The sequence below is a fragment of the Doryrhamphus excisus genome, chromosome 20 (genome assembly GCF_030265055.1).
Source record: "Doryrhamphus excisus isolate RoL2022-K1 chromosome 20, RoL_Dexc_1.0, whole genome shotgun sequence".
Lineage (NCBI taxonomy): Eukaryota > Metazoa > Chordata > Actinopteri > Syngnathiformes > Syngnathidae > Doryrhamphus > Doryrhamphus excisus.
Genome location: NC_080485.1, coordinates 11149753 through 11161842, shown reverse-complemented (window position 1 = coordinate 11161842; position 12090 = coordinate 11149753). Strand labels below are relative to the sequence as shown.

Sequence of the window (12090 nt, the reverse complement as noted above, 5' to 3'; positions counted from 1 at the left end):
TGGTGCATTTACAGCCACCCGGAAAGGTCAGACACTCTAGAGCACAACATGTCAAAAGGAACACATCGGGGTCGTTACAATATTTTTGCCGGTTTGCAATTGTTTTTTGCGTAATATATACAGAAAATAGTTGCAGTTGAGTTGTACTTGAATTGTCATTTAAAGTAGATGGACTTAAACCCGTGTTTGCATTTAAGGATATACTGACAATTTTCACGACTAGTTTTCAAATATCCCACAATTCCAGTGGACGACGAAGGCAACAAACACGCCAACGTACGATCTTCGACCTAGCCTGACGTCATCCAACTGTCATGGCGGCGCCCATAGCACTCATACAAGGTGCCAGCCGTGGACTGGGGTTCCAATTTTGCAAACATATATTAAAAAGTAAAACCCCCTCGACTGTCATAGCGACATGTCGGAATCCGGACGCGGCGGCAGAGTTGATGGGCCTCGCCGGACAGCACCCGGACAGGTTAACGATTGTCAGACTGGACGTGAACAAGGAAGAGGACATCCGGGAAGCTGCCGAGCGGGTGAAGAAGAGCTTTGGTCGGCTTGACTTGATGGTCAACTCCTCGGCTTTGCTGCACCCTTCTGGCAAAGGAGAGACTAGCTTGAGAGACGTTTCTGCACAGGTATAACTTTTGGTTTGTTTTCTTTTTGTTGTCTTCTAAATTAACATATGTATATATTTTTGGATGCTTTTTTGCTTTAGGGCATCATTTCCACCTTGACGACCAACACAGTTGGTCCGCTGGTTATGGCCAAGTATTTTGCGCCTCTTCTACAAAAGGGAATCGGTGGCTTCGGTCGGCAGCCGTCTGAAAAGGCCAAGCAGCATAGCGGCATCATCGTTAATATCACTGCCAAAGTAGGCTCCATCGGCGACAATGGTAAGTAGCAGATAATCACATCTGTGTTTTTTTTCTGTGTACATTTATTGTTTATACTTTAATAACTTTCAATAAATTCACTTTCCCTTTCTATGGTTGTCATCACAATTCCCTACTTTGTTGACACTAGTGCCCCCCTGTATAGTTTATAGTTTATAAACCGTGATGTCCTGTCAGGTCTCGGTGGTTGGTACAGCTACAGAATGTCCAAAGCAGCTCTCAACATGGCTACAAGGAATCTTTCCATAGAACTGGGCCGCGGTCGACCCAAGGTGAGTTTAAGTACCTTGATTTCTGTCATTCATGTTAAGTCAGATGCTTACACAAGTTGGTTTAGGTGTAATGTTTATGTTGTGTTTCCTCCGAGGTGGTGTGTGTTTCTTTGCACCCAGGGACTGTGGACACAGACCTGTCGAGGCCGTATCACAAGAACGTTCCCAAGGAAAGGCTATTCAGCACTGAACACTCCGTCGGCTGTTTGATGAGCATCATAGAGATGCTGGATTTTGACAAGACGGGCAAGGCGTACAGCTGGGATGGCGCTGAGCTGCCTTGGTAGGAAAAGATACAAAGCTTAGAAATAATCTCTTTGTATTTTATAGATTAGGTAATAAGATATTGAATGAAAAGTCCATGCTGTGTAGGTGCGGATTGATGGAAGTGCAGTTAAACAATTGCCTTCAATGTTATTGTAATTAAACTAATATGGTTTGGTTGAAAGTTACGAACTGTATGCATCATAATCCAGTTTATTGAAAATGCATTAAAATATTGAGTGTTGCTGAGTTGTATTGTCAGTATTTCTTCACTGTTTTTCATCTTATTTTTTTCCCCATTACAGTATGTTTCTAAGTTGTAACTTTAAATAAATTCCTGTAAACCATACACTTTATATTCCCCACACCCTAACCGGTTTATTACTTTATTATTTACATTAAAGTACTTTAGCTACAGTAGTCATGTCAATTTTACCTATTTACCAATCATTTACATCAATTTTAATGACATTTTTGAATATTTTTTTCAATTTTAAATGCAGTAAGTACACTCATCCAGTGTTACGTATCAATGCGCTTACTTCATTTTAACACCAGAGGGCACTGCGGCTTAAAACGCTACTATTTACAATAATGACATTCAATAGTGAACTGTTACTTAATTTTAACACCAGGAGGCGCCAAAGTATAATGGTTTAAACGTTACCATTGTAAGATTTTACTACAGTACATAAATAACTAAGCATTCATTACCATTAATTTAATCAACAACGTTTGTTGCAGAAGGAAACATTTTCTGTATTAAACATGATAAATTACAGCAAAATGGTGACAAGGTTCTTTTCCTTTATCAACCTGTTATCATTGTGTCTTGACCTTTTGTCTCCTTTTGTCTTCTCATGCCTTTCTTATCTTAATATGTAGCAACACCATGTTTCTGTAAAAGAATGTTTTGAACTGCATCTACAAGTTCTACATAGATAATGATTGTTCAAAGATAAATGTGGTATTTCATACATGCAGTACAATATAAAAACGCGATTATTAGCTGTTTGAATGTTAGCTGCTACAAAAAAATCACAATCTCTATAGCTAAACTAAATGAACAATCAATATCTAATTTTGTTGTGTGTGTGTATGTGTGTGTGTGTGTGTGTGTGTGTGTGAGTGTGTGTTCACAGGCAGCTTTGTGCACATCAGGAGACGAGGAGAGGGGAGGCGGACAGCAGGCTCTTATAAATAACCCCCCCTGTTGCAGCTGCATGCATAAAACCAACCAAAACATTCCCTTCATTTCATGACGTCCTGCGTGTCGTTAGTCGGAGAACTGGTGTACAATAGCAAATCCCACATCGAAGAGTGAGGAAGAGGAGAGCGAACCGGTCCAAGGAGGTGAACGGGTTTGGCTGGGCCTGGCTATGACGTAGCAGACGACGCTAAGCTCGACTGCATGTATTTGTTGGGGTTAAATGACCGCTAGTGACCTCAAAGCAAAGGCTTTGTTTTAGCACGCTTAGCATCGCATTGGAGCTTTTTTTTTATTCTTTTAAAATGCACCTCCAATAAAGGTAATCTTGGCCGGGGAGTTCCATTTTCCGAATTCGCGGAATCGGAGCTGTCATTAGCACGGCTAGGCTAATTTAGCACCCTGCTAGCTAGCTAGCTCGAGCTAACCACAAGCTAGGCTATTAGCTTTAGCTGCTAATGGATAAAGCCAAGTCAATGGTGGACAAGAAGGGGGCGTCAGGACACTTCCACGCCGGTCAGAGGAGCTGCAACGGGCACGTCAATGGCTGCGCCAACCCCGGGCTAGCTTCTGCGAGCGGACCCGAGAACAACCACCACCGCCATCATGTCCACCGCGGGGCGGCGAACGCAGAGTGCAACGGTTCGCCGGCAAAGAGGAGCCGGCTCCGGAGAAGGACGGAGTCCGTGAGGCGGCACAGACCCCGTAAGTGTGGGCCTCACTGTGGGGGAGTGTTTGCTGTTGAGTGCGGCATTCGCTGCGGTATACGGTATATGGCATGGAGCACCTAATTTATATACCATTTAGTGAAAATAACTTTAATTAAACATACATTTATTGATTTCTGCGTTGTCATGCACCTTGCAGGCTAGATTGTTGCCATTCGCTTAGTTATTTATTTATTTTGCTTTACATGTGCGCTCTGTTGGATTTCCTGCTCACTGATTGGTCGATACCAAGCATGGTGGAAAAGCTCCTGATAAGTGGGCCTGGCTAGAAACATCCAATCAGCACTCGACTCATGTCTCCCGGACGACGAGTGAATGAGTGCGAGGCCACGCCCCTTTTTATTTACTCTTCAATGTGAGTGCAAAAAATCTCACATCTGAAAAGTTTAACAATATTGAAAAGTAGCAGACTGGTAAAGATTAAAGAAACGTGGACTATTTCCTGATATATTTTTTTATACTTTTGCCTGTTATTTTGTCTCACTATGAAGCTCAGAAATCAAAAGAAACCTGGTAAGTGTTACTTTGTGGTATTTGATAATAATACAAGTTGTCTCATGTTTTTAAATATCCAACCACACCTTGAAGCAGGTTTGGATTTTTTTCAGGTATATTTTTAACTAAACAGAAGACATGTTGTGTCTCATCGCTGTGACAAAACAGGCCATTATTGTGCAGCTTGCACAGAGAGTTGTTGCACTCTTTCGAGGCTTGTTAAGTGTAGACTGTCAGCATTCCTAACTTGGAGGGGGGAGAGAGAGCGTGTGTGTGTGTGTGTGTGTTTCCTTTCTTGTTAGTGTGTGCCGTATTGCGGGGTGCCCATTGCTTAGCTGGTGAGTTATCAGGCGATCCTGTCAATTTGTAGATGCCATATGACACCAGTCAGCTGACATTAACCTCCCTTACTGATTCGTCGTTGTGGTGAATAGACAAGCGATACACGGAAATACAACTTCAAATGTTTTTTTTTACACTTTGGTATTAAAAAAATATTATTTTGTGATATCTGTCATGTTTGTGAATGCTAACTGGGAATAGTACATGAACTGTATGAACTGTAAAGACACATTTATGCTCATCAGACTTTGATTAAACATGCTGTAACACAGAGTTTGATCATTTGCGGCTTTGGCGGCGTTCCCGGCATGTTTATGTCATGCCAACGAAGCAAAACTTGGCAGTCATGGATCACTTAACAGAATCACAAATCAATATATTGAGTAACTACACGCAGAATAATACTACAAGTAACTCGGACACCGTTAGCTAGTCTTAATCCACTCACACAATAGTAGTACTAAATCACTCCCCAAGGGTAAAGAGTGTAGGCACTTCTGCATTGTATTCTATTCAACACATATTGCAATACATTTGATTGTGAAATCATTTCTGGTGCTTTGTATTGAGTTGTGGACGCCTACAGAGAAGCTACACAGGATACCCAACACGGAAAGCTTTCTAGATCTTCCAGATTCTGCACCTCATTCTGCAGCAGTGATGTGTCGGTCATGAACGAACGGGTGAAAATAACTATTTTTTTTTGTGAACGGAATGAACAAGGTCACTAAAATACCCGTTCAGTCCGTTCAGTTGCATCCTATCGTCGCACCTCGCTCTGTGGGTGGGGTTAGCTGACTGAAAGACCGAGACCGAGAGATTGACCAACACTGTCAGTGACGTCATACATTCCGTTCACAAAAAAGAACTAGTTCTTTTGACCCGTTCGTTCATGACCGACACACCACTAGTCATCACGTGTTGTTGCGCTGTTGAGTCGGAACGAACGTGAACATGAGCGACTGACGGACTGACTCGATACCTAACAAGCTAACGACCAATTGACCGAAATGAACGGATCTTTTTACTGAATGAACCGTAATGATCCAGTTCACTGAAATGAACGGTTTTGCCCAACACTGTTCTGCAGTGTTTCCATGGACTGACCCAAACGGTCTGTTTAATTTACTCCACCCCCGGCCCTCCTCTAGCTCTAGGACTAGCTAGGTCCATGTTTATTGAACGCAGACAATATCCAGCCCATATAAGGAAGTCTTTATTATGTCTATTTCCAGATCTGTGGTTATCATCATCATCTTTTTTTGCCTTGTGAGTGAGGTTGGAGACTGTCCAATATGCACAAAGATACAAATTATTCTTTCCGATGTTACGACACATGCTGACAATACAGCATCAGTGACTGGAATCTGTTAAACCGGAAGGTGTGCTCAGCCATGCAAACAAACAAAAGAAAACGTGCAGTTCCTATAATTACACGCTCCTCCTCTTTATGGCGATGTTATCTTTGGATGAAGGCCAGTCAGCCGTCCTCTGCCGCACTCCTAACTCAGGAATGTTTGCCCCTCTGGGGATGTGATTTTTAGCATTTTTATATCTTCATCTTGGCTGCATGGCATACAAGTGGTTAGCGCGCATGCCACACAGCGAGGAGACCCAAGTTCGATTCCACCCTCTGCTATCTCTGTGTGGAGTTTGCATGTTTTCCTCGTGCGTGCGTGGGTTTTCTCCGGGTACTCCGGTTTCCTCCCACATTCCAAAAACATGCTAGGTTAATTAGCGACTCCAAATTGTCCATCGGTATGAATGTGAGTGTGAATGGTTGTTTGTCTATATGTGCCCTGTGATTGGCTGGCTATAATTTCATCTTTCTTCATCTTGATCGATGATCTTGATCTGTGAATTAGGCGTGTGAACGACTTTCACAGGTGATTTAGGCTGAGAATTTTGGCACACACGCCAAAACTAGGTGGAAACATTCATCCAGTCAATGGACCCCCCCCCCCCCCCCCCCCATTCCCAGTATAAAAAGCTTACTCATGTTTCCAAAGAATAAACACAGACTGTTACTCAGTCAGGTGGTATAATTTGTACATAGAGTAAGCCCTCGTTTATTGTGGTTAATTAATTCCAGACTCACAGTGTTAAATGAATTTGAATTTAAATTTTAAATGAATGAAGCTGAGCAGTGAATATGGCAGGGCTGCTGTATAATACACAACCAAGTTATTCCAGCATTCCCATATACTCGTACACTTTAACCTACATGGACTTAAACCCAACCACAAACCTTCCTCCTTGTCATGTTGACCTTTGGCTCGATGGCAGTGCACTTACTGTCTGTGTGTATGTGTGTGTGTGTTTGCAAGCATGATAAGTCAGTTTGTTGAGTTTTGATTCTAAAGGATTGGGTTTGATGGATATAACATTGGCTCCAAGGTTGTTGTGTATTTAGTATTTAGAGTCAGATTTTGTGGGTCATGATTTTTGACAAAGTTAAATTTAAAAGTTTGCTCACAAGATAGTGTGGCCTGGTATCCATTTGCATCCCGCGACTCGTCATAGAAATAAACATATAGGCACCATAGAAAGAAAAAATATTAAATGTTGGCTTTAAATATATGGAAATTAGTTTTTTTTTTAGCCTTTTTTATGAAATAAAAAAATTAAGTAAAAAGAGGAAAGTAGTCCCCCGCATTTTTAGACATCGTTCATATGTCGATATGCTTGTTTATACTTTGTGAGAATCAGTAGGTCGACATTGAAGATTGACTCGGATGCTCAGGTCTTGCTGCCTTTTAACATTTTTTTTATATTTTACGTAATTAATTAATAATTGACCAGTACTTTTGCATGCAGTCATGGATTTACAGTAATATCTTTTCAAGCCTAACTATGATTGGCTGTGTGGTTTGTAATGGAAATCAATGTTTTTGACAACGTAGCTGTTGCAATGACAGCGTAGCACCTTTTTGACCCGTATGTATTATCTTTTTCGTCAGGTGTCTCTTTTTGGGGCAGGGGGTGAACTCATGTTTACAGAGCTGAGATGAGGTCAGTGGGTGAGAGGGAAGCGGAGCACGTGTCGAGAAACGGAACACCGTTTGTTCAATGAGCGGGGTCATGAGCAGCAGCAGGTGGTCACGTAACACGCAATGATGTTTGTTGCTTACACATTGTCGTCTTTCCTGATCCGTACTACGTCTCTATTCAATTAACCTCAAGCTCTAAAAGTCAATAACCGCCCCGGTTTCTCATGAGCCCCGGGTCAAAAAAAACATTTCCATTAACAGCTTTGTGGCTGTAGGCAACCTCCTTTATGTGTTTTTGTTATTAATTCCAGAATGTGGGTCAGTTACACTTCTCTGCTCATATATACAATGTTGGAGTGTGCAGACAAACAAGCTTTCTATTGTGTTAAAAAAAAAAAAGGAGCACTCTGATTGGGTTGTGCACCAAGTGTCACAACAACTCGGCAATGTTGACGCCACACAAAAATGACAGAACAGTCAACCTGCAGTAACCCCATCATCGCCTCGTGTCTGTGGCAGTCAGAGCACACATGCACTGAGATCACAGCGTCCTAACCGGCGTCCTAACCGGCGTCCTAACCTGATTGACACGTGCGTTTTCTAAAAAGAGAAGCACAGGCGCACACGACATTGAAGGGATGGTTAATGAAAAGGTTTTTTTTAAGGGGGGGGTTGGGGTCCAAACCTACATAGCCCTTTGTGGAAAAAGTGATTGTACCTAAACCTAATAACTGGTTGGGCCATCCTCCAGAAACATTCATTCATTCATTTTCTACCGCTTTTCCTCACGAGGGTCGCAGGGGGGGTGCTGGAGCCTATCCCAGCTCTCCTCGGGCGAGAGGCGGGGTACACCCTGGACTGATCGCCAGCCAATCACAAGGCACATATAGACAAACAACCATTCACACTCACATTCATACCTATGGACAATTAACCTAGCATGTTTTTGGAATGTGGGAGGAAACCGGAGTACCCGGAGAAAACCCATGCATGCACGGGGAGAACATGCAAACACCACACAGAGATGGCCGAGGGTGGAATTGAACCCTGGTCTCCTAGCTGTGAGGTCTGCGCGCTAACCACTCAAACACTGTCCCGCCTCTCCAGAAACAACTGCAATAAAATGGTAACTTGCAATCAGTCCCATACAGCTCTGTTTTTCTTCAACCATTCAGAGGTGGACTTGCTGCAGAACCCAAGTTGGTTCCAACTTGAGGCCACAAACCGATGGAAAGACATTTTCCGTCAGGATTTTTTTGGTAGACAGGAGAATTCACATTAGCATTTATCACAGCAAGTCTTTTCCAGGTCCTGAAACAGCAAATAACCCCAGGCCATCACACTACCACCACCATATTTTACTGTTGGTATGTTACTTTTACACCAGATGTAATGGTGTAAGTTTGTTTGTCTCATCGGACCACATAGTATTTTTCCAAGGTCTTGTGGATCATTTTTAGGATTTTTTGTGGAAAACTTGAGACAAACCTTAATGTTCTTTTTGTTCTGTAGTGGTTTTCGACTTGGAACTTGGCCGTTTTTGACCATTGTGTGTGTGTATATTTATTTTTTATTTTTTTTTTGATGATCTGGAACATCTACATTGTGACAAAAACGCAAAAAATAAATCAGGAAGGGGCAAACACTTTTTCACACCACTGTGAATGGGAAACACAATGGGGCAGTGTTATGATGATGTTGGAGACCAGTGGTTTATGTGGCAAACACAGCTCCCCTGCAGCACTTGATGTTGTCGCTATTGTGCCAACTTGGCGAGCAGGTTTACACTTGGCGCTCTTGTTGCACCTCACATGTGTCATCTGATACTCTTATTGTTGTTGCAAAGAAAATGTCCCCTTATGAACCTCTCATTCTCCTCCCACAGCGTTCCCCTGGTTTGGTATGGACATAGGAGGCACGCTGGTCAAGCTGGTGTATTTCGAGCCGGTCGATATAACTGCAGAAGAAGAGCAGGAGGAAGTGGAAAACCTCAAATCCATCCGCCGCTACCTCACCTCAAACGTGGCCTATGGTAAAGACACACAAGCACACACTTGTTCGATTTTTTTTTTTTAGCCGTCTAAACACAGCGCCCTCTTTGCAGGTAAGACGGGCGTACGCGACGTTCACCTGGAGCTGAAGAACTTGACCATGTGCGGCCGCACGGGAAACCTGCACTTCATCCGCTTCCCCACGCAGGCCATGCCCCGCTTTATTCAGATGGGCCACGAGAAGAACTTCTCCAGCTTGCACACCACGCTCTGTGCCACCGGCGGCGGCGCATACAAGTTTGAGGACGACTTCCGCACTGTGAGTCACTCGGCTCCCCTTGAAATAGCCGACGGACGCTTTGTGCGGCAATAAATGGCTTTATTGTTGCAATTGTTCCAGTCACAGCACCCCAATATTTTGTGCATTATTACTATACAACTGAGCAGAATTCCTTTTTGGTTCCAATGTGAGAGGCCAAAGGCTTCAGAGGAGGCGAAGCAGCTTGACTAAAATAAGGAAAATTGCCAGAAAAACACCTGCTTAGCCAACTTCTAGTTAAATGAAAAAATTAACTGATTCTTTGTTTCAGCATCAGCCAAGTCGTGCACTGCATACAGTCATTCTCAGGGCGGCCCAACAAGACGTGACATCAAAAAATAAAACATTAGGACTACGTTAAAAAGCCTTAGCTTTTCAGTATGTGGAATCAAACTATGGATTGGATTGAGTAAGGACCTCAAACAATGCACAACGATGAGCCAATTCAAGAAACAATACAAGCAGTTGATGTTTGCTAAATACAAGGATGAAGAGTCTTGAACCAGTCATGATGTGCTATATATATCACTATATTGACACTTACTATGGTACACATTATGTCATTGGATGGTCATATCACCTCGTACTTCGGTATTATTAAAAAAAAAACAAAAAAACTTTAAACTGTATTATGGAAAGCAGGAAGTGAACAAATGTAACAGTTACTGATTGTAAAAGTACCAGATGGAGGGGTAGGATTTAATAAGCTTTGCTTCTTCCTACTCCTTTTGGACATGTGGAACTGTGAACTGATTATGTGATGCATTCAATTGTAATCTGATGCATGTTCAAATGAAATTCAACCATTACCAAAATTGTTACGGTGTCTCAGGTGGCCGAGCTGGAGCTCCTGAAGCTGGACGAGCTGGACTGCCTGATCCGGGGCCTGCTGTTCCTCGACCAGGTGGGCTTTAACGGCCACCCGGAGTGCTACTACTTCCAGAATCCCTCGGACACGCAGAGCTGCATCAAGCAGCCATGCACGCTGGACAACCCCTTCCCTATGCTGCTGGTCAACATCGGTTCCGGGGTCTCCATCCTGACTGTGTACTCCGAAGGCAACTATAAGCGGGTGACCGGCACCAGGTGAGTGGACACACTATAACGTTGTTAGGTTTTCAAGGGGCGAGAGTCCCAACGTTTGGGATGAATGCTGCTGTTCCTGAGCTATTTCCAGAATATTAGGAACACCTGCAGTACTATTATAACACAGTGAAGTATACATTTTAACAGTTGTGCCACTTTAATTTAGAAAATATCTACTTTTTATTCATGTTTCTTTCATTCTAAGATCAGAATACTGTGAGGTTCAGGTTCAGTTTCTAAGAAAACATGCTAAAGGTTATACTCGTCTCAGCACTTGTCTTTTTATGTAATATCTCCTGTGTACATTTGGTCTTATGTAACATTGGCACTAGATTAGATTAGATAACACGATTGTACAGATTAGTATTATTATTACACATGAAATGTTTCATTTGTTATTGACCTACATCAGGGGTCCTCGGTTACATTTGTCCAAGGGCCAGATGGTTTGGTTCAAAATATTGTACGAATTTTAAAAAGGGTTTTTATGGATATGTTTTGTTTTTTGTTGTTGTTGTTTTTGGCCTTGTCAATGATAATCGATTCATATTTCCTGTACTGCACTGAAGTGCAGTTTTGCACAAAAATCCAGAACCGCCCCACCCATAAATAATCAGGGAAGATTGGGTAAGTGCACAACATTGTGCCTCCGTTGACTTCCCCCATTGCGTTCACTGTTCAAAGTCCAATTTTTTGCGTTTTATAAGTTAATGTCTTCTACCGTTGCTTCATTGTGATGCATATGCCTCGCTGTTCCCCCCCACCCCCCCACCCCCGCGAGCGCGGAGGAAATACTGCATGAATGAGCACTTCTCTGCTTTGACTGAATGATTTACACTATTTGGGTGATAACTGGCGGGTGGGATGTGGCCTGCCGACCAACATTATGTAAACAACTGTTTTATTAGTCACATTCGAACGGTTACCGATTTACTCGTCAATACTGTGCTGCATAGTGTGATGCATTTTATTTATTCAGTTGACATTGTCGCCACAATCAAGTTTTATTGTGTGGCTTCTGTCTAATGTGTTTGAAACTAATTGTTAAAAGTAATTATGGTTACAGTCGGAAGCTCCCTGATGCCAAAAACAAAAACAATGCACGAAAACGAAAGTGGATGAATATTAGAGCTGGGAATAGTAGATTTGAATTATATATGTTTCTTTCATATAGTACAATTCATATTCATTCATTCATTTTCTACCGCTTTTCCTCACGAGGGTCATGGGGGGTGCTGGAGCCTATCCCAGCTGTCTTCGGGCGAGAGGCGGGGTACATCCTGGACTGGTGGCCAGCCAATCACAGGGCACATATAGACAAACAACCATTCACACTCACATTCATACCGATGGACAATTTGGAGTCGCTAATTAACCTAGCATGTTTTTGCAATGTGGGAGGAAACCGGAGTACCCGGAGAAAACCCACGCATGCACGGGGAGAACATGCAAACTCCACACAGAGATGGCCGAGGGTGGAATTGAACCCTGGTCTCC

General features: G+C 42.8%; 2 protein-coding genes across 5 annotated transcripts in view; both read left to right on the top strand.

The window, feature by feature from the left end:
• The first annotated feature begins 205 nt into the window (after positions 1 to 205).
• On the top strand, positions 206 to 1669 carry zgc:65997 (uncharacterized protein LOC794398 homolog). Its single transcript, XM_058058860.1, has 4 exons — positions 206 to 641; positions 722 to 899; positions 1077 to 1171; positions 1267 to 1669. Exons 1-4 carry the CDS (start codon positions 315 to 317, stop codon positions 1456 to 1458), a joined length of 792 nt encoding a protein of 263 aa, XP_057914843.1. The 5' UTR covers positions 206 to 314; the 3' UTR covers positions 1459 to 1669.
• Positions 1670 to 2570: 901 nt separating this feature from the next.
• Positions 2571 to 12090, top strand: part of LOC131108010 (pantothenate kinase 3-like) — a 28826-nt gene continuing 19306 nt past the window's right edge. For 3 of the 4 annotated variants that reach the window (XR_009120380.1, XR_009120381.1, XM_058058598.1), the window contains exons 1-4: positions 2571 to 3347; positions 9083 to 9229; positions 9302 to 9507; positions 10340 to 10593. Coding sequence is in view for 1 of the 4 variants with exons in the window: in XM_058058598.1 (XP_057914581.1) it covers positions 3101 to 3347; positions 9083 to 9229; positions 9302 to 9507; positions 10340 to 10593 (854 nt within the window). In the remaining 3 variants the exon portion in view is untranslated. Of the gene's footprint in view, positions 3348 to 3627; positions 3884 to 9082; positions 9230 to 9301; positions 9508 to 10339; positions 10594 to 12090 lie in introns of those variants that run through there. The other variant, XR_009120382.1, reaches the window with a different exon arrangement.